Source organism: Mauremys reevesii, linkage group 3 (assembly GCF_016161935.1).
Source record: "Mauremys reevesii isolate NIE-2019 linkage group 3, ASM1616193v1, whole genome shotgun sequence".
Taxonomy (NCBI): domain Eukaryota; kingdom Metazoa; phylum Chordata; order Testudines; family Geoemydidae; genus Mauremys; species Mauremys reevesii.
Genome location: NC_052625.1, coordinates 57,968,119 through 57,987,273, shown reverse-complemented (window position 1 = coordinate 57,987,273; position 19,155 = coordinate 57,968,119). Strand labels below are relative to the sequence as shown.

At 39.5% G+C, this 19,155-nt stretch overlaps 1 protein-coding gene across 5 annotated transcripts in view; it reads left to right on the top strand.

Annotated features, from left to right (window-relative positions):
* The window catches only part of CLIP4 (CAP-Gly domain containing linker protein family member 4), a 48,473-nt gene that overhangs the window by 6,206 nt on the left and 23,112 nt on the right, over positions 1-19,155 (top strand). For all 5 annotated transcript variants that reach the window (XM_039530099.1, XM_039530095.1, XM_039530098.1 and 2 more), the window contains exons 2-7: positions 4,469-4,522; positions 5,173-5,320; positions 9,440-9,579; positions 10,866-10,959; positions 11,686-11,847; positions 15,396-15,514. In XM_039530099.1, the coding sequence (XP_039386033.1) occupies positions 5,188-5,320; positions 9,440-9,579; positions 10,866-10,959; positions 11,686-11,847; positions 15,396-15,514 (648 nt within the window). In that variant the 5' untranslated portion in view covers positions 4,469-4,522; positions 5,173-5,187. The remainder of the gene's footprint in view (positions 1-4,468; positions 4,523-5,172; positions 5,321-9,439; positions 9,580-10,865; positions 10,960-11,685; positions 11,848-15,395; positions 15,515-19,155) is intronic.

Below are 19,155 nucleotides of genomic sequence, written 5' to 3'. Positions count from 1 at the left end.
CTTCTCTAGCTCTAAATGGCCAATAACTTTCGACCTAAGGAATATTGTTTCCCTTATGTAATGTGGCTTGCGTTTTTGGCTAAACATATTACAACATGCTCTCTTTACATCAGTGTATGCATTTTGAGATCTTTGCGTAGCTTCCCCCAATTTATACAAATTTTACAAATTGCTAAAGTGAAGGAATTGGGGGAGTTTCAGGGAACCTGTCATACTGTAGGTAAGGTAGTAGGTTTAAAGCGTCAGACTGGATTTCATATTAAAGAGGACACTTTTTTAATTTGAGAAAGTATTGTTCCTTGCTACTTTATAAACTCTTACAGGCTGCATAGATTTTACCTTCCCATGTTTACATTGTGTACTGTATGTAGTGATGTAACATAAGATACTACTATGTAATTCTTATACTTTATTGAATTTGATATGCACTTGGCTCTTGAAACATTATCATGTGTCTGACTTCTGCTATGTAGAAAACGTTGGCTGCTGTTGCTTAAAATATTTGCTGTGTACAATACTGTTATCTAACTCTAGAGACCTATGTGTATTTAAATATTGTGTGTATTTTCTTTGCTCACCTGATTTCTGTTGGTTTTTTGAGAGGAGGTGGTGAATGACAGTTTAAAGCAACATCGTCAAGGTTGGCAGGCCCAAAGCTTCACAATTTTTTCCTGAACTTTTCAGGTACCCAAAATGAAATACTACATTGCAAGGAAGCTGAGTTTCTTGGCCTGGAAACCAGTTAACATCCAAGGTGTTGAGTTTTCACATGATGACTTTCTGCACTGTACTTTTCCCTCTATACTTCTGAGAGCAGGCAGGATTTGCAAGAATCTTGCTCTCTGAAGTGCTTGGATATCCTGCCTGCTCACAATAGAAGAGTTCTCAGGCAAAGGGATGGTTCATTGTGTACGCTTGCCCATCACAAATAAAAGCACATGTAATAAGTTTTGCCTGAAAAATCTCTAGCACCATTTTAATGCATCTCTAACCAGCTTCCCCCTTATAAATGCTTTCAGTTACCCACCTTTTTAGAGGCCCTCATCCAATAAATATTTTTGAACCTTTAGGATAAAAGATTGTCAACTGCAGAAGCACTGGTGCACCAAAAATCTCATTCTTCAGTGTAAAGACAAGGTCTTCTACCTGACCCTTCTTTAATTTGCAAAACCACTGTTCTTATTCTTAATCTCCAAATGTTAAGAAATCCATGCTTGCTTTTCAACATTCAGTTCTCCCCTATACCCACCTGATGACTCCTTCATGCTTCCTATCATATGCAATGACATTTCTCATTGTCATTTTAAAACTTTCTTCAGCCACAATTTACATTACAGTTACATTATAGTTCTTTCCTCACTTCCTCTAAATTTCCTCAACCTTTCCGCTACAGACCCCCAAATTTCTGATCCTACCAACATCTTCCATTCCAGGCTTTATAGGCCATCATGATGATGTAAATATGAGATTTGCTTTTCTATCATGTTCTTGATGGCTATAAAGCAGGCTCCCTTGTAAGATGTGTTCTAACTTATTTTCCCTTATTGGCTAATGATAAATATTGTTAATGGTGAGTCCACTTCAGATCTAAGTTGAGAATGTGGCACCCAGCAGTGAACTGTGCTTGGTTCTGAAGGAGAAAAGGTTTTTACTTGGTTTAAGGTCAACATCTTCAATCCATTTTTAAAAATTACGATTTAATATTTTAGAAGGTGGATTGGTCTGAGAACATTCTGGCAGTGTGGGCCTCTCAAACAAGGCAGTGACTTTATTTAGGGAGTCATCAAAAGGAGCCCTAATAGCCTGATGCATGTGTAGTATACATAAAACAATTTCAGATAAATTAATAAATAATAAATTGTCAAAAGTGACCTCCCCATTCCTTCCCCATTCACTCAGGCAAAAGCCTAGATAAATAGATGAATCTTAATAATAACAAATGAGCCCTGAAGCTGAACAAATTCTAGCTGTCAGGCCAACTGAATAAGTGAATTTCTGAGTCAAGAGCGCTCTACAACTAGTCTTCATAGTAGAAATTTCATTAGAAGGTGCACAAACATCAGTGATGAATACATTATAAATAAGGCTATGATTTAATCACGGATATTTTTAGCAAAAGTCATGGACAGGTCACGGGCAAGAAACAAAAATTCACAGCCCATGACCTGTCCATGACTTATACCATAAATATCCCTGATTGAATCGTGGGAGGCCCTGCTGCCACTCTGGCTACCACTGGGGGGGAGGCCCTGGCCACCACAGGACTCCTGCCTCAGGATTGCTGCTCTGGCTGCCCTGGGATTGCTGCTGGGAGCCACTGAGATACTCCTGCCACCCCCCAGGACTGCTGCTCATGTGTTCCCTGGGGCGAGCCTCACCGGCCGCTGCTCAGTTAGTTCCTGGGGCCAACTGCCTGAGGCCGCCAGAGCAGTGGCTGGTACAGCTGGCCCGGGGGCCAGCTGCTTGGGCAGTTCTGGGGTCAGCCACACTGGCCGCTGCAGAAGTTACGGAGGTTGCAGGAAGTCATAGACTCCATGACCTCCTCAACCTCTGTGACAAACATGGAGCCCTAATTTATAGATTCCTGCGTAAAAGATATACACATTGACTTCCAAAAATGCATGGAATACTCAAGGAGCTGACTGAGGAGTTATCTGAGCCATTAGTGATTATCTTCGAAAAGTCATGGGAGAAATTTCAGAGGACTGGAGAAGGGCAAATATAGTTCCAGTCTATATAAAAGGAAATAAGGACAACCTGGGGAATTACAGACCGGTGAGCTTAACTTCAGTACCCGCAAAGATAATGGAACAAATAATTAAGCAATCGATTTGCAAACACCTAGAAGATAATAAGGTGATAAGTAACAGTCAGTGTGGATTTGTCAAGAACAAATCATGTCAAACCAACCTAATAGCTTTCTTTGGGAGGGTAGCAAGCCTAGCGGATAGAGGGGAAGCAGAAGATGTGGTATATCTTGACTTTAGTAAGGCTTTTGATACTGTCTCGCATGACCTCATAAACTAGGAAAATACAACCTTGATGGAGCTACTATAAGGGAGTGCATAAGTGGTTGGAAAACTGTTCCTAGAGAGTAGTTATCAGTGGTTCACAGTCAAGCTGGAAGGGCATATAAAGTGGAATCCCACCGGGCTCAGTTTTGGGTCCAGTTCTGTTCCAGTTTTCATCCGTGATTTAGATTATGACACAGAGAGCACACTTATAAACTTTGCGGATGATACCAAGCAGGGAGGGGTTGCAAGTGCTTTGGAGGATAGGATTAAAAGTCAAAATAATCTGGACAAACTAGATAAATGGTTTGAAGTAAACAGGATGAAATTCAGTAAGGACAAATGCAAAGAAATTCAGTTAGGAAGGAACAGTCAGTTGCACACACATACAAAATGAGAACGGATTGCCTTGGAAGAAGTGCTGCAGAAAGGGATCTGGTGGGTCATAGTGGATCACAAGCTAAATATGAGTGAACAGTGTAACACTGTTGCAAAAAAAGCAAATGTCATTCTGGGATGTATTAGCAGAATTGTAAGCAAGACATGAGAAGTAATTCTTCTGCTCTACTGCGCAGTGATACAACCTCAACTGGAGTATTGTGCCCAGTTCCGGGCGTCACATTTTAGGAAGGATGTAGACAAATTGGAGGAAGTCTAAGTGCACCCGTGTACTGGCTGGCGGACAAGCATCTGCTGAAATGCTGCCGACAAGCTGCGTTGGCAGCATTTTGGTGGTGACGCCTACTGATGTTGCCGCTTGTCGGCGGAATTTCGGCAGATGCTCGTCCGCCACCACGGTCCTCCGTGGCTCGTCCAGACGAAAAAGGTTGGGGACCACTGGTATAGCTGATGATTATGTCACTCTTTCTGTGAATAGAAATTTACAGAATCACTAAAGTCACTAGCTAGATGGTTTTACTCAATAGCCAGAAATAAGCATAGTGATCCATAGGGATGGGATGTCTCTGTGGTGTGTTTTTGTTTTTGGAGAAAACCCTTGGAAATTGTGGTATTCTAGTAATATATCTAACTTTTCAGGATGTAAACATGATTGGAAACAATTTCATTTGCATGAGAAGTTTAGGGAAGCAGAAAGTAGTAACCCCTGTGTTATGGCAACTCTATTCTTGTAAAAAAAAATGTCATGATACCTTTAAGTGTTAGTGCCCAGGACCTAGGTTTTCAATTTCTTATCTAAAAAATAGTATTTCCAATAGCACAGTTACCCTAGCAGGATGATGGTGGTATTGATTCAGTTCTAACTAAGAAGTGATGCCAGCTTCTATGGTACTTGCTAAGGTGGGTGTTCTCTTTTACATTTACTGACCAAGTCTCATTTGATCCTGTTCAGTTTATAAGATTGGACTAGATTGCAGCCTGGCTAATAGAAAATGTAATTAATAATGCTGTTAAATATTCCTGTATGGCCATTTGATTTAAATGATTATTTTTACTAGGTTATTCTGGGGCGTAGAAAGTTGGCTGGAAGTACTGGAGGTTACAGCACCACGGTAAGTACACTGTATTAAAATTTAGGGCAGGCAAGTTGGGAAGAGAACTGACATGGAGGCAGGCAGAGCAGGGCGAGGCACGGGGAAATTTAGGCAAGGCTCAGGAATGAATCAGCCCATGAGATTTGGGGCCATCCGTGGGAAGATTAATGTGGTGAGAACACTCTCTTCATCTTTGGGAAACAGAGTGGGTAGATTGACTGGTTTCTTGTTTGTGGGGGCAGGAAAGGGAGGCGAAGCTTGAGATGAGAGTGCTGAAGATGAGTAATAGTTAGCACTTCACATTTTCATAAGGGTGTACAGGCATTAAACCTTACTTACAGCATGCCTGAGAACTATGGCAGTATCCCTTTGACCATTTCACAAATGGAGAAACTGAGACAAGGATTTTAAATGTCTTCCCTAAGTCAATAAAGCAAATCCATGACAGACAGGATTACAACTTGGGTGTTCCCAGCAGCATGCTCAAGTTACTAGTTTCTACTAATATAAGTACAGTTTGTTATCACAAAACTTTCATAATTACAATCTTTTGCATGTTTCAAAAAGGAAAGAGATGAACTTCAGTGTAAATCACTGTTTATAGTTGTGTATTGCAATAGAATGTAGAATGTACAGTATTTGGAGTGGGTTTTTTCTCCTTGTTTAAGGTGGCTTTCTAGAAGATGACCATAGAGGATCTCCCAGAACCTTCCCAAGAAGGAGATTCATTGATTGAAAGATACCAGTTTTTATTCCCAGGCTCTGAAACATCAGTTACCTTTTCAGTTGCGGCAGCACCAATGCCTTCAGACTGTGGTATGTATATTTACCGAAGGCAAGAGTTTGTGGAACTACTTTGAGATCATGTGCAGTGCCTGAGTTTGAGAGAGGGAAGTGAGTTTAAAAGAATACCATCAATTTAAAAATTATGCTTCTGTCTGAAAAATGTATCTACAGTTTGTGCATTTCAAAGCACTTTGTTTTCAGTCAGTTTTGCTATTTCTTCTGTACATTCAGTCATTGTGACCTTCCCCTGGTTTTTGTAGGCTCCTGTCACATCAACATGGAAGTGAAAGTTGTCTAAATTAAAAAAGAAAAGAAAAGATGCTGTAAATCCACAAAAATTGGCAGGTTGACTCAAATGCAGGTGCAGTGCCTGAAAATATTTTAAAATCACTTTTAAGAATTGACCAGATTTCCAGTGGGCGAGGCCCCATAAGTACTCCATTTTCGAAACTCACAGTGGGACTTTGGGAGGAAGAAAACTTCTGTTGGAAACATTGTGTTCATTACTAAGGAGAACAATATCACTTCCATTAAGATAGTGGAATTTACCTTTTTGAGATACTATTAAATTGTCTTTATATTCATTCTTTGAAAATAGAGTTATATATTTGAAACAGGTTAAATAAATATTGTCCCATTTGATCTAGTGATTAACTGGAAATGTTTAAGAAAGTCTCTACCCTCCCTTCAGATATCAAGGGTGCTTGGGAGGTGTAAAAAGCTATCTTTCAATTCTGGTTTCCCCAGGTATTGATTCCATATAACATCTTTATTGTACTTCCATGCTTCTGAACACTGTAGTAGTCTATGTTCAGGAGAATTAATGTTCTTGAGACCAACCTCTGTTGCTGGTGTGAAGATCTGGGAATTAAGGTTTTAAGGATTGAACATGCTGTATTTTAATATGTGAGTATGTATCTTTCACTGCTTAGTCCCACTCTTTTTGATAGATCTGTTTACTCAATGAGCCAATTATTTCTGCCAATGATGCTGACCTAGATTGTTTGTTTTTCCACTTCTCCCTCAAGCACCTCCCTGGTTTCTCCCATTCTGCACCTTGTGTGTGGGGGTAAAACCTCCTATCTGAATAATTAAAGGCACCACCCTATTCTACATCTTTCCTTAAAATCTTTTTGTGTTATGGAGGCAGGCAGAGCAGGGAAGGGACACAAGTCACCAGTTAGGCACTAGTTAGGCAAGTGGTGAGACGGGACTTCCGTTGTTCTGCTGAACTTTGTTTAAATGTAACCTCATCTGATCTCCCATACCACCTTATTTCTGTTTTGTCCACCTGTTGAAGTCTGTCTGAAACCCAAATTGTGGGCTCTCTGGGTCAGGAACTGTCATCTTTGTTAGTTAGTACAATGGGGCTTGATCCGTGTTTGGGGTTCTGGGCAATTCCCTAACGTAAGTAATGTAGGGGGTTGCTCTAATATTTATAGACTCTATATATGACTTGGTGCTCAGTTTCTTTTTTTTTTTTTTGTTATTTAAAGTCCAGTTACATGCTGAAAGACTCTGTAAACATTGAGTCGTGGGGTTCATGTTTGTTCTCTAACTTTCCATAGCCAAGTTGTTCGGTTTGCCAGTTAAAAAGATAATTTCATTTTAACTACCAGCACCCAAAATCAGGCAGGGATCTGAAAGTTTAACTGTACCCGTTCTGGTTTGTACATTATTTAACACTAATACTTCTCCATTCAGATAACAATTCTGTCGCACTCCCAGAGCTGTATGAAACTATCAGGAACACAAAGTAACAACTAACCTTTATTTGTATCAAAATAATAAATAGATTTGAATACACACAGTGAGTCTGAACTCTACCTTACCAGCTTTATTCCAGCTTCACTCGGAAACACTGTTTTTAACTACTTATAACACTGTAATGGAGAAGAGAATCAGGACCAGTGAGCAGAACGGTCAATAATCTAATTATAACTTTTTCTGTCAGAGGATCTCAAAGCATTTAACAAATATTTATTTATTCCTCAACTCTACTAGAGATTTAAGTGTGGCATGTGGCATTTTCATTTTAGATTTTTTGGGAAACTGAGGCATGGGACCATGAAGGGCATTATCCTCTTTTTCACTGAACGTGAAGAGACTTACCAAAAGTCTCACAGGGCATTAGTATAGTAGTAGTAAAAACCCAGCCCTGTTGACTTGCAATCCCATGCTTTAACCATTAGATTATGTAGCCTCTGTGATGAGTACAAAGATGCCATTTTACAGTCACCTGTTTACCATACCAAAATGGTAGTTATTGCTGCTCAGCTTGGGTACTCTGTCTGATTACCTCTTTATGGTATCTAAAGCTTAGCTTCAGCAATGTGTGTGTGCCTTGAGAGAGCAGGTACTGGGTAAGAACCAGGGGTATTGGATCTGCTTTTTTAGCCTCCTCTCAGATCCTTTCTGCCTGTATATGGTGGTGGTTGTGCTGTTTATCTGTCAGGTTTATAAAACCTTTTAGTGTTTACTGGTATGGATATCATAGTTGGTGAACTGGTATACGCTTTTTATTAGTTTCTCTCCTCAGTATTTGTTTAGGATACTATAGCTTTTTCTTATCCAAATGGTTGTTAGGTTATATTAAAAAGCTGCCTGCCAGTACATAATAGAGAAACAACTTCCTAGCAGTTTAGAGATCTGGAGGAGATGCATGGGAGATAATCATGGCTAGCCCACTGTCTGCTTGTGACTTGCTGCAATAGCTTTCAGCATGAGATTTTCTTGGGCTTAGAAAGAGGATAAATGTAATGGGTACATTCTACTTATTACCAAAGCTATAAGATTTGTTGGTGCAGGGTGGCTTGCGTTAAGAAGCAAGGCTTGAGTGGTGCTGAGGGTTGAGATTTTTATCAGAATTTGGATTTGAATTAGAATTCCTAAGTGATGAATAGCTTTGAAGCTCTACTTTATTTTCTGCCCTTTGGAGTCAAGGGGACGTGATGAAAGAAGCTTTAGAATATTGATGTGTGTGCTCCTCATTTGTTTTATTTCTTGACCCAGTTGAAGTTGTGGTGAGTCTCACTTTTTTGGGGAAAAGTCATGGCGATGCATCCAGAGGTAGTTTATACCATCTCAGCTCCTCCAGTGTCATGCTCTCAGCCCTATCCCAGAAGTCTGAGACCTACATTTACTCAGTAATATCTCTGTCCAGCTAGCCCTGTATCTGCAACTGATGCAAGACAAGATGACATTTTGTGCATTCATTATAAACCTTTTAGAAGGCAGCCGCCATAGTAGCCTTTGGGGTGATAAAAGTTCAGTGATTTCCAGTTTCCAATCACTGGCTGAGTAAGACACATCTAGCTTCCATTCCTCCTGCAAATAATCATAGCTATCCAAATTCTTATTTTCAGGGTTTAAAAATTTTCACTAATACACAGCATACTACCTTGTGTGGGTAGGGGACATACATAGGTTTTTAATCTGGAAGGCTGTATCTTTGATGCCTGCATTTTGGGTTGTATTATAAGTGAGTTTCAAGTTTTACAAAAGAGAATTCTTTCTGAAGTTGGTGGTCGATGGCCAGATTTTTCAAAGGTGCTGAGTATCTGCAGCACCCATTGATTTCAGTAGAATTTCTGAACATCATGCAATGAATGCCTTCCCTTATTATCCTTATTATTCTTTATTTCTGTTCTCTTGGATGTCATGTATAAGTGTGCATGGTTTTTCTGTGATACTATTTTTTTGGGGAGGAAGGGGCAGGTTCATAACGTTGAGTAAGCAAGTACAAGTTCCGTCACTGTAGTTGAATCTGCTAAGGGCTTGTCTGCGCTCAAGAATAGCTTTGATTCAGCAGTTTGTGACCAGCCTGAAGCATGGGTAAATGTCTGTTAGCATAATTGTTGCAAACACTTGCATGTCCTTGTCTAAACTTAAAACTCAGCCCCAGAGCACCAGTACAGCTATACTGATTGCTGAATCATGGCTTTCACAAAGTGTAGCTAAGGCCTCAATGAGAAGAAAAGAGAAAAAGTTAAGGGAAGAGGCTGAATTTGCTTGTGATTCTGAATTTCAAATCTGTGCATCTCTTCCTTACTTCTCGCCTTAAAAAAGTTTTGAAAAGTAGATGCATTGTTGAAGCATTTTAATACCCAAATTTGCATATAATGCTCTATATCTTTTCTTAAAAAACAGAGTTCTCCTTCTTCGATCCTAATGATGCAGCATGCCAAGAAATTCTTTTCAACCCTAAAACATCAGTTTCTGAATTGTTCGCCATCTTACGGCAATGGGTCCCACAGGTCCAGCAGAACATTGATATAATTGGAAATGAGGTGAGGAATGAAGGAGGATTCCTGAACAGTTTCAGTGTTAAAGCAAATGGTATAGTGTTGATAATGTTCAGAACTGATCGTATTCAACAGCCGAAATAATAGGTTCAAGAGATTGTTTTTGCCTTATAGCACTTGGCTACTGACCAGTATAACAGTGATATAGGCACCAATCACAGTCGAGGCGACATTCAGCTATCTTTGTGAAAGAGAAGGAAGATCAGTATATAACTATTAAAAAAAATTGTGAGAAGGAAGCAAGGGTGGGTTGAAGAAACAAATAGAGAAGTTCTTTTTGGAACTAAAATGACTAGGATTTCCCATCTTCCACTTTTCTGTTTACAGTAACTTTTAAAATTCCGACCAACTAAATTAAAACTGTCAGAATTTAAAGGTGGGGTTTGCAAAAGCAACTAAGTCACTTGGAAGCTGAAGCCTTTTTCTTTATTTCATCAGGTTGTGTAGGTTTTTCCAGATAGTCCAGCATGCATTCTTCTTACAACATCATAACTACAGGTTTTATCAGGGTACTGGGGGACCAGAGGATTAAAATGTGGGTGAGGAAGCAAAATTAGTGTTTTTAAACAGATTTAGTTTTCCTGGGATGCACTGCATCAGAACTGGAACAGTTAACTCTTCAACACATTAAAGCCAAGCTGGTGCTAATGATGGAAAAATGATATAAAACCTGTAAGCACTGAAGGTTAATAATGATAGATACAAATGACTAAATATCCATTTTGCTGAGTTATGTATAACTACAGTAGAACCTCAGAGTTACGAAACCTTGGGAATGGAGGTTGTTTGTAACTTTGAACAAAACGTTATGGTGGTTCTTTCAAAAGTTTACAATTGAATGTTGACTTAATAGAGCTTTGAAACTTTATTATGCAGAAGAAAAAGGCTGCTTTTAACCATCTTAATTTAAATGAAACAAGCACAGAAAGTTTCCTTACCTTGTCAAATCTCTTTTTTTAAACTTTCCTTGTATTTTTTTTTAGTAGTTTACATTTTACACAGTACTGTGCTGTATAGTATTTGCTCCTTTTTTGGGGGGCGGCGGGGTCTATGCTGCCTGATTCTGTACTTGCAGTTCCAAATGAGATGTGTGGTTGACTGGTCAATTTGTAACTCTGGTATTTGTAACTCTGAGGTTCTACTGTACATTGCACTGATAATGCACTTTAGCAGACTGCTTTGCTAGTCTCCACTGCAACAAATGCATAAGTCTATGTGTGAAAACAGAATTTATTCAATAATTTCATCAGTCATGTGCTGTTTTTCTGCAGATCATTAAGAGAGGCTGCAGTGTGAATGATAGAGATGGACTAACTGATATGACTCTCTTACATTACACCTGCAAGTCAGGGGCTCATGGTATTGGTGAGTAAAGAAAAATAGAAATTGGAAATGGAACTGTTTGCCTCAATAAATCAGAGTCTATCCCTTTTCTGTTTGAAAATTGCTCCTTATAGTAAATTTGCTAGTGCTTAGCCTTAACTCTTGTAAACATTTTATTTGTATAGTGCCTTAATGGCTGTTAGAAGGGATGATACAGAAATTATTTTATGTATTAATACCAATTAAAAAAACTAAACATAACTGAGAGGTTTCTTGCTTGGTAATATTGAAATCCCAGGCTCCTTGGGAGAGAGAAGGAATTTTTGGTTGCATTTAATGTACATTTATAGGAAATTAGAGTGCATTTAGCCCTCTCTTTCTTGATGACTCCTATTGGCTTCTATCAAAGTATTTTTTTACACTGATACTGAACCCAGTTCTCCACTCTGCTGCAGCAAAAGGAGGTTGGGTGGCAGATGGAGCTTTAACTTTGTTGGCAGAAGGTCTGAAAATTAGGCATTGTGGAGCCTCACTCTACCACCTCCCTGACTTGTCTCTGATGCCCATGATTCCTTTCATGCCTAATCCTCAAGAGAGCCTTTTTGTAGCAAAATGTCTTTCTATAGGCTTTGCTCTGTGTAGCCATAATTTGGAATACAAAGGTTTTCTAATGCATTATATGTGATATCTAGGCTGGTATATTTATACCACACTACTAAACTCTTAACTAACATTTAAAACAACTTTAAAAAAAAATCTGCTTTGCAGGTGATGTTGAGACTGCTGCCAAATTCGCCTCTCACCTTATTGATCTGGGTGCAGATACCAGTTTGCGTAGTCGCTGGACAAATATGAATGCTTTGCATTATGCTGCCTACTTTGATGTTCCAGAACTTATTAGAATTATTTTGAAAAATGCAAAGCCCAAAGGTAGGTATTATCAAGTATCAGTTTTCTTAGGTAATATGCCATTCTGCCCTTCAGTTAACTGACCCCTCCAGTAAATGGGGTTGTGTAGGCATAGATTAAAGCTGCACTTTCCCATAATTTTTTTTAAAGTAATTTCTCATTCTCTTTAGTTTGCTTTTTTGGTCCATTGTCTCTGAACTGAGTTAATGCTGTAGTGCATAGACCAGGTTTTTTTTAAAGAAGAGAGAGTATGATGGTATCAGACTTCATAAATAGTGAATGGGAAGTGAGGGAATGCGGTGGGGAAGGGTAATATAGCGTCAGTTTACTTACTTCTAAGCTTTTGCTGACAGAGTGAAAGAGTAGATGTGAAGAAACAAGCACAACTGTTCTATCTGTGAAATCTCAGGCCTTCTGAGGTGCCCTTATGATCAAGAGGCAGACTCAGAAAGGAAGAAGCAGGCTATGGGGTAGATCAGTTCTGGAGAACATAACAGAAGGTGAAAAAGATGCATGCTGCTAGCCATTGGAGCTGCTATTGATGTGTTCGTATGTCTCACCTCTGCCGCCCATTTAAAAATGAAGCAACTTAAATTGTCATATCTGAGATAGTAGAATGGGTACAGATTGGGATGGGAGACCCCACTGGTAGTTATAAATGCATTTAAAGTTCTGCAAATAATAGTATAAATGAATAATCAGTCTAACCCAGTATATTAATGCAAAAAGTAAATGACACTGGTTTCTGAAGCAGAAGCCAATATTAGTGTTCCTAATCTGCATGAATATCTATACCAATAAACAGTTTGTGCATTTTACTAAATAAACATCCTTCTGGTTATGCTGTCTTGTAGGGTTGTCAGATGCCTCTTTTTAACTAGCGGTAATTAAAAAGACTTCATTTTAAAAACTGAAAAGATGTGCTTTTATAAATATTGACGACTTAATACCCCATTTCATGTCTAAAAACGTCATGTAGACGCATGGGGTTTGTTTACCAGATCTTGCATAAGGAATTGTCAGAGTATTCATCCATAAGCAAAGGTGCTAGTGACTGCTTTAGCATGTCTCAAAAACAAATGGAGGGTGGGCAGGCTCTAGGGGTACAATTAAAAGGCAAAGTACTGGATTCTGGTGTTGTAGCAAGCTCCTTTCCCTTTGAATCCCTGTCACCGCTCGAGGAGAGCCTGGATCTTTCCACAGTGCTCGAACACTAGCCAGAATTCTCCCTTCTAATGCACCATATTTCCTGAGAGTGTAGGGGCAACAAACTCTAGCCAGCAACAAGAGACAAACCACTATTGCTCATGTTCAGAAGAGCAGCCCACATCATGTTGCAACAGCCACCCTCCCCCTCTCTCTTCATGACCTGCAGCAGCAGAATGGCTCTTGTGCCAAACACCTGGCCGTGTACTTGTTCAGTTCTCCTGCACAGCTGCTCCAAGGAAGGGCAGGGTTTTGTCTAGTCATCAAAGAAAACGTATCTGGGCAAATGACATGCCCCTCATCAGCTTCCACATGTGTAACACCCACAACCTAAGAAAAATGTGATTGCCCTAAGATGTTTATAAAACAACCTGCCTGGCACAGTTGCTGTTAGTTGACTTAATGTGTCAGGAGGTTTGGATTAGTGTAAGAGATACTTGTAACATTTGGGGAACAAGACTTAATTGGGCAGACTGTTCCATAAGAATGTAGTTGCTGTTTCATTTCAGATCTTGTGGAGAACCAGGTATGCATGTACAAACAAAATATAGTTTTTTTGGTTTGCAGTGAGCTGTGTGGAGGGACCCAAGTGTACCTTGGAGGGGTCCATATAGTTCTGGGGGAAAAAAGTCACAAGATTTACATAACCTTTCAAGCAAAAGGTATAATGAGTATGGCATGAATTTAGAGACACTCTTCCAAAGAAGAACCAGTTACCACATGAGCTTGATTTACTGCAGCAGTAAAATGCCCTGCATGCCATCATATAATAGTCTTAATTCTAAGAATTTTAGAGTTAACCTATACCGAGAACTGGTTTATCCCCAAATTGGCAAACCTATTCAGATGTGGGAACTCTCATTCCTTGGGAATGAAATGATGTTTTTATGTGTCATGCTTCTGGTATATAATCCCATATACATCATTCACAACAAACTGTATTGCTGCATATTTCTTTCCTTCAGATAGTTCCCAAGTAATTATACAGGCCACCTTGTTAAGCTGGAAATGTGTGTAAACATGCCTTCAGGTTTTGTCTATGTACTTTTGCTTTCATATATGTTGTGCAAATTTACAAAGTCAATGTAAAATGCAATAAAGGGGTAATGCTAATAACCTCAAAGGGTGTGACTAAGTTTTGAGGACATGATGGTGGTTTGATAGATATATTTGAAGGCTTTCATTTAAAAAAAAACCAAAAACCACTGGATTTTCAGAGGCGCCGAATGCTTGTAGCTCTCATTGACTTTAGTTGGTGATATCTGTATTCAGCACCTCTGAAAATCAGGCCGTATACGGGCATAGAAATGTCTGGTTGATAGCCTAACAAGCATGCAAATTTGCCTGGTCTTATAGATGGATTATTTTAGCTATTTTACTGATAATAGTAATTTCAAGTTTATATATAAAGGTACCTAGTTCACATTGGTGTAGTCCCATTTCAAACAGGATTATGTTAACGCAAAATAGATACCTTTTAAAGTATGCCAGCAGGGTCTACATGGGGCAGTTAGAATGCAACACATTAGAGCACTGGGGTGCTTTGGTGTGCCATGTAGACAACCTTTCTGATGTTAGATAGCTCAGAGTTGAAAGGTTCTGTGTCCGTTTTCATGGCCACTGGTTCAAATTAGAACTAGGTTAGTAACATCTGAAAATCATATGAAGGTTGCTTGATACCCTATGTGAAATGAGTTGGAGTTGTGGACAAAAGTTCACATCCTGAACTGGCACCCATTTTGTTAGCCTCAGTGTTGATGCCAAAGATTGATTGGATATTAAGACTGAATTCTTTTCTATCAGCTAAAAGTAATTGCTCCAAAAGGAGGTTGAGGCACATTGGGATAATCTGGGGGAATTTGTATTATACTGTACCTGTTCTTGATGGGATTATAACATTTCATTCTGTAAATTGTCAATCTAAGACCCTTTACTATCACTCATTAATTTGCTTTTTATGAAGTAAATACGGGAAGCAGGGGTGCAATCAGTGTTTGCTCAATAAAAAAGAACACAGTTGTGTGGAAAATACACCTTTTTCAAAGTTTCTACATGTTTAAACAACAAATAGAAATATAAATGTACAAGCATCTTATTACTTACCCAGAATGCTCAGTTTTATATGCTATCTGCTATTTAGCTATTAGCAGTTAGCGTTACGCAATGAGAGGAGTTAACTAAGGTAGAAGATGGGAGTTCATAAAGAATATATATATGTGTGTGTATATATATGGTTAAGGAGGGGTGCTACATAAAATCACTTTTCATCAGCATCTGGGTTACAGATAATAGTGCTTATTTATATGTTGAAATGTTTCAAGTAACACCTCTTCCATTCTCACTCATGTGATGTTTAATTGCAGATGTGGATGCCACCTGCAGTGACTTTGATTTTGGAACAGCTTTGCATATTGCTGCGTTTAACTTGTGTACTGCAGCAGTGAAGAGTTTACTGGAACATGGAGCGAATCCTGCCTTTAGGGTAAGGTGTAAGATTTCAGATGAACCAAAAGGATGAAAAGTAATTATTTTGACTGTTTAATGTTGCTGTAGTCAGGTTGGTCTCAGGATCTGAGAGAGACAAGGTAGCAAAGATATCTTTTATTGGACCAACTTCTGTTGGTGAAAGGTTCACGCTTTCAAACTACCCAGAGTTCTTCATGTCCGGGGAAAGAAATCAGCGTTTCTGTGCTAAACAAGTTGGGACACGGTTAAGCATAATGGGTAATGTTAGGAGGTCCCTTGAAATAGGCCTGGTGTACACTGGGGTGGGGGGAATCAATCTAAGTTACGCAACTTCAGCTACGTGAATAATGTAGCTGAAGTCGATATACTTAGATCTACTTACCGCAATGTCTTCACTGCAGTAAGTCAACGGCTGATGCTCTCCTGTCAACTCCGGTACTCCACCAGGGCAAGAGGCGCAGGCGGAGTCGACGGGAGAGCACTCGGTGGTCGATTTATTGCGGCTAGACTAGACGCGATAAATCGACCCCTGCTGGATCGATCGCTGCCCATCGATCCAACTGGTAATGTAGACAAGCCCATAGAGTGGGTAATAAGGGTTAGATTGTTTATGCAAAAGGGGTTTGATGTAGGCCATTGAGGGTTAGCAGGCTGGTGTATGTTAGGTTGTTGTAATGAGCCATGTCCTTGGTTTTAGTGTCTAGCAGTGTTATGAATTTAAGTTTCCAGGTTTGCTTTTTGAAGGTATTGGACAGGTTTTATTTAAGGATGAGTGTTGAAAGATCAGATATACAGTGATCACTTGTGAAAAGTGGTAGTCCATAGGTGTTAGGGATTTTTTGTCTTTTATGATTTTCCTGTGTGAGTTGATTTGAGAGTGTAGTGATTAATTTGACTGTCATTTAAGAAAACTTGTATGCAGTAGTGTTGTTACCGTGTTGGTTCCAGGATGTAAGAGAGACATAAGAGGATGTAAGAGGTGGTTGGTGAGAGAGTCAAGCTTACACAGAGCTCTCCTTCAGGTCTGGGCAGTGTATTTCACTGTGACACTCTGAATACAAGGCTGAACAGATTGATTAGCATAGGTAGTTAACACATATTTCAAGGGACTATTCAAGGTGAAGTGTCCAGTTAACACCTCTCCAGTCATAAGGAGGAACTGAGGGAGGGGGAAAAGCTGGGGTATGTGATTAGCTGAGTTCTCTGTCCTCATCCTCAAAGGAAACCTGCGTAACACCTTCAAAGGATGAGTCTGGGAACTTAAATTTGTAATTTTGCTAGATACAAAAATTCATGAACTGAATACACACATTGAATTCATGGCTTTTTACAATAATCTATAACAACCTCCTCTCCCCCCTGCTTTTCTTTTTCTTCCTTTCCCACTGTGATTGGAGAGGTGTTAACTGGCCACCTCACCTTGAATGGTCCCTTGAAAGGTTCTTTGTAAGATGTGTATAACTACTTATGCTAAATAATCTTTCACAGCTAAGTACAAGGTGACACTCTGCAAATGCCTACACTGCCATTAAAAAACCCATGGCTGGCCCATATCACCTGACTTGGCTTGCAGGGCTCAGGTAACTGTGTGCCCCAATGTCTATACGACACCATAATTGAACAGCCCCTTAGCCTGTGTCCCGTGAGCCTGAGTCAACTGACATGGGTCAGCCATGAGTTTTTAATTGCAGCATAGACATACCCACTGAATACATTTATCAGACCTGAAGAAGAGCTCTCTGTAAGCTCAAAAGTTTGTCTCTCTCACCAGCAGACCTACCTTGTCTCTATTTTAAGAAAAAGAGGAAAATTCCCCCAGATTACCCCAACATTTAAGAAAAATAGCCACACACACAAAAGAGTAACAACCAGTCCTGGGTTTTGGTCAGGTGCCTGAAAATCATTGGTAATTAGTTTTGGAAGTTCCTTATATCTCCTTGTCAAGTGCTGGAAATGGGCCATTTTCATTACCACTACAAACAGTTATTTTTCTCTCCTGCTGACAACAGCTCACCTTAACTGATCACTCTCCTTATAATGTGTGTGGTAACACACATTGTTTCATGTTCCCTGTGTATATATATATCTTCCTTCTGTATTTTCCACTACATGCATCCGATGAAGTGAGTTGTAGCCCACGAAAGCTTATGTTACAATAAATTTGTTAGTCTCTAAGGTGCCACAAGTACTCCTATTAATTTTGAAAGATTTTCCTTTTTGGGCCGTTGTGATCTGTTATCCAACCCTAGGTTTCTGTCAAGATCCAGTTCTCTCTAAAAATCAGTTTAGCAACGTTCCTCAGATTTTCCCATTACTATATGTATGCCTGTCTTTTTATTAGTTAGTGGTCCTTTGTCCCCTAAAGTAGCCATTATCACACAGCTGTACCTCTGTTCATAAACATAGGAATGCAACCTAAGATCATCACCAATGCTGGGTATTAATAGTCTTGCCCTAATCACATGAGCCCAAACACAGTCTCTCTGACAGATCTGAATGCCACTTGTGCAGGGGGAAAGAGTCTTGTGGTGGCTGCTGAACCTGAATCTCCCATATTGCAGATTAGTAACTCTGACTTTGTTCTGAAGGAAACCAGGGTCGCTTCTGCTATAGAGATTCCTAGGAGAGAAAAGATTTGGAGTTATGGAAATATTAAAGTGTGGGATTTTGGTTATAATTATCAATGTGTTAATTAAGAATAGTGCCTTGTTTGCTTTTATACATCCAGTTGTATGGCTTCAAAACAGTTTAATGGGTACCTCCTCAAGTAGTGATCCCTGGAAAAAAGGAGAGATTTTGGCCACACCTATCATAGTTAATGATCTTCCACAAGCTCTTGCATGTTTTCCTCCTACAGCTGTTCTGCTAAAAACAATAGGTCTGTGGCAAATGATGGGTGTGCCTGGACCATGTTACTAAAGAGAGAAAATGAAAGAGCTACTGTATTATTTTAAAATAATTCCATAAGATCTTCCATCACAGTATCCACAAACTTACATGTTCCTTGTAGCTGCCATTTGGACTTCTGCTGAGACCGAGTGAGAGAGCCAGTTTTAAACCTTTAAACAGTCTGAATTGTAAGTGCTTCTAGATGTGTTTGATTTGCTCATCTTAAAAATTGCACTGTGGGTCAATCTTCATGCTCCATCAGTTGTTAGTGTATGTACTTAGATTGCACTGTCCATTAGGAACTAGACTAAGAGCATCAATGTTTTTCCACACATAGAATGTCTGTCTTTCTTCTAAGGACTGTCAGTACTAAAGTACAACTCTCATTTGCACTTTGGGACATGGGCTGTCTTTTATCATGTTTTTTACAGTGGGACTCAACCTGGATCTCAACCTGTTATTCTTTAGATGCTATCATAATATAAATGCTAAATAATAATCCGACCTTGATTACAACAAGCATAGCTAAATTGTCCATGGGGCAGTTGTTTTCACATACAGCCATAGTAACCTTGTTTGTGTCTGCTGCAGCTACTGTGGTAACAGTCTTTGTATCCTGCCTTCTGGGGAAATCTAGGTAGCTTTTTTTATATTGTCTTGAAATAAAGTTTCCAGGATGCATGCATGCAGCATCTGGACAGTGTACTTTGGGATGCACTAGCGCATAACTGGGAGACAGGAGGACCAGTAAACTGGGCTACAAGTATG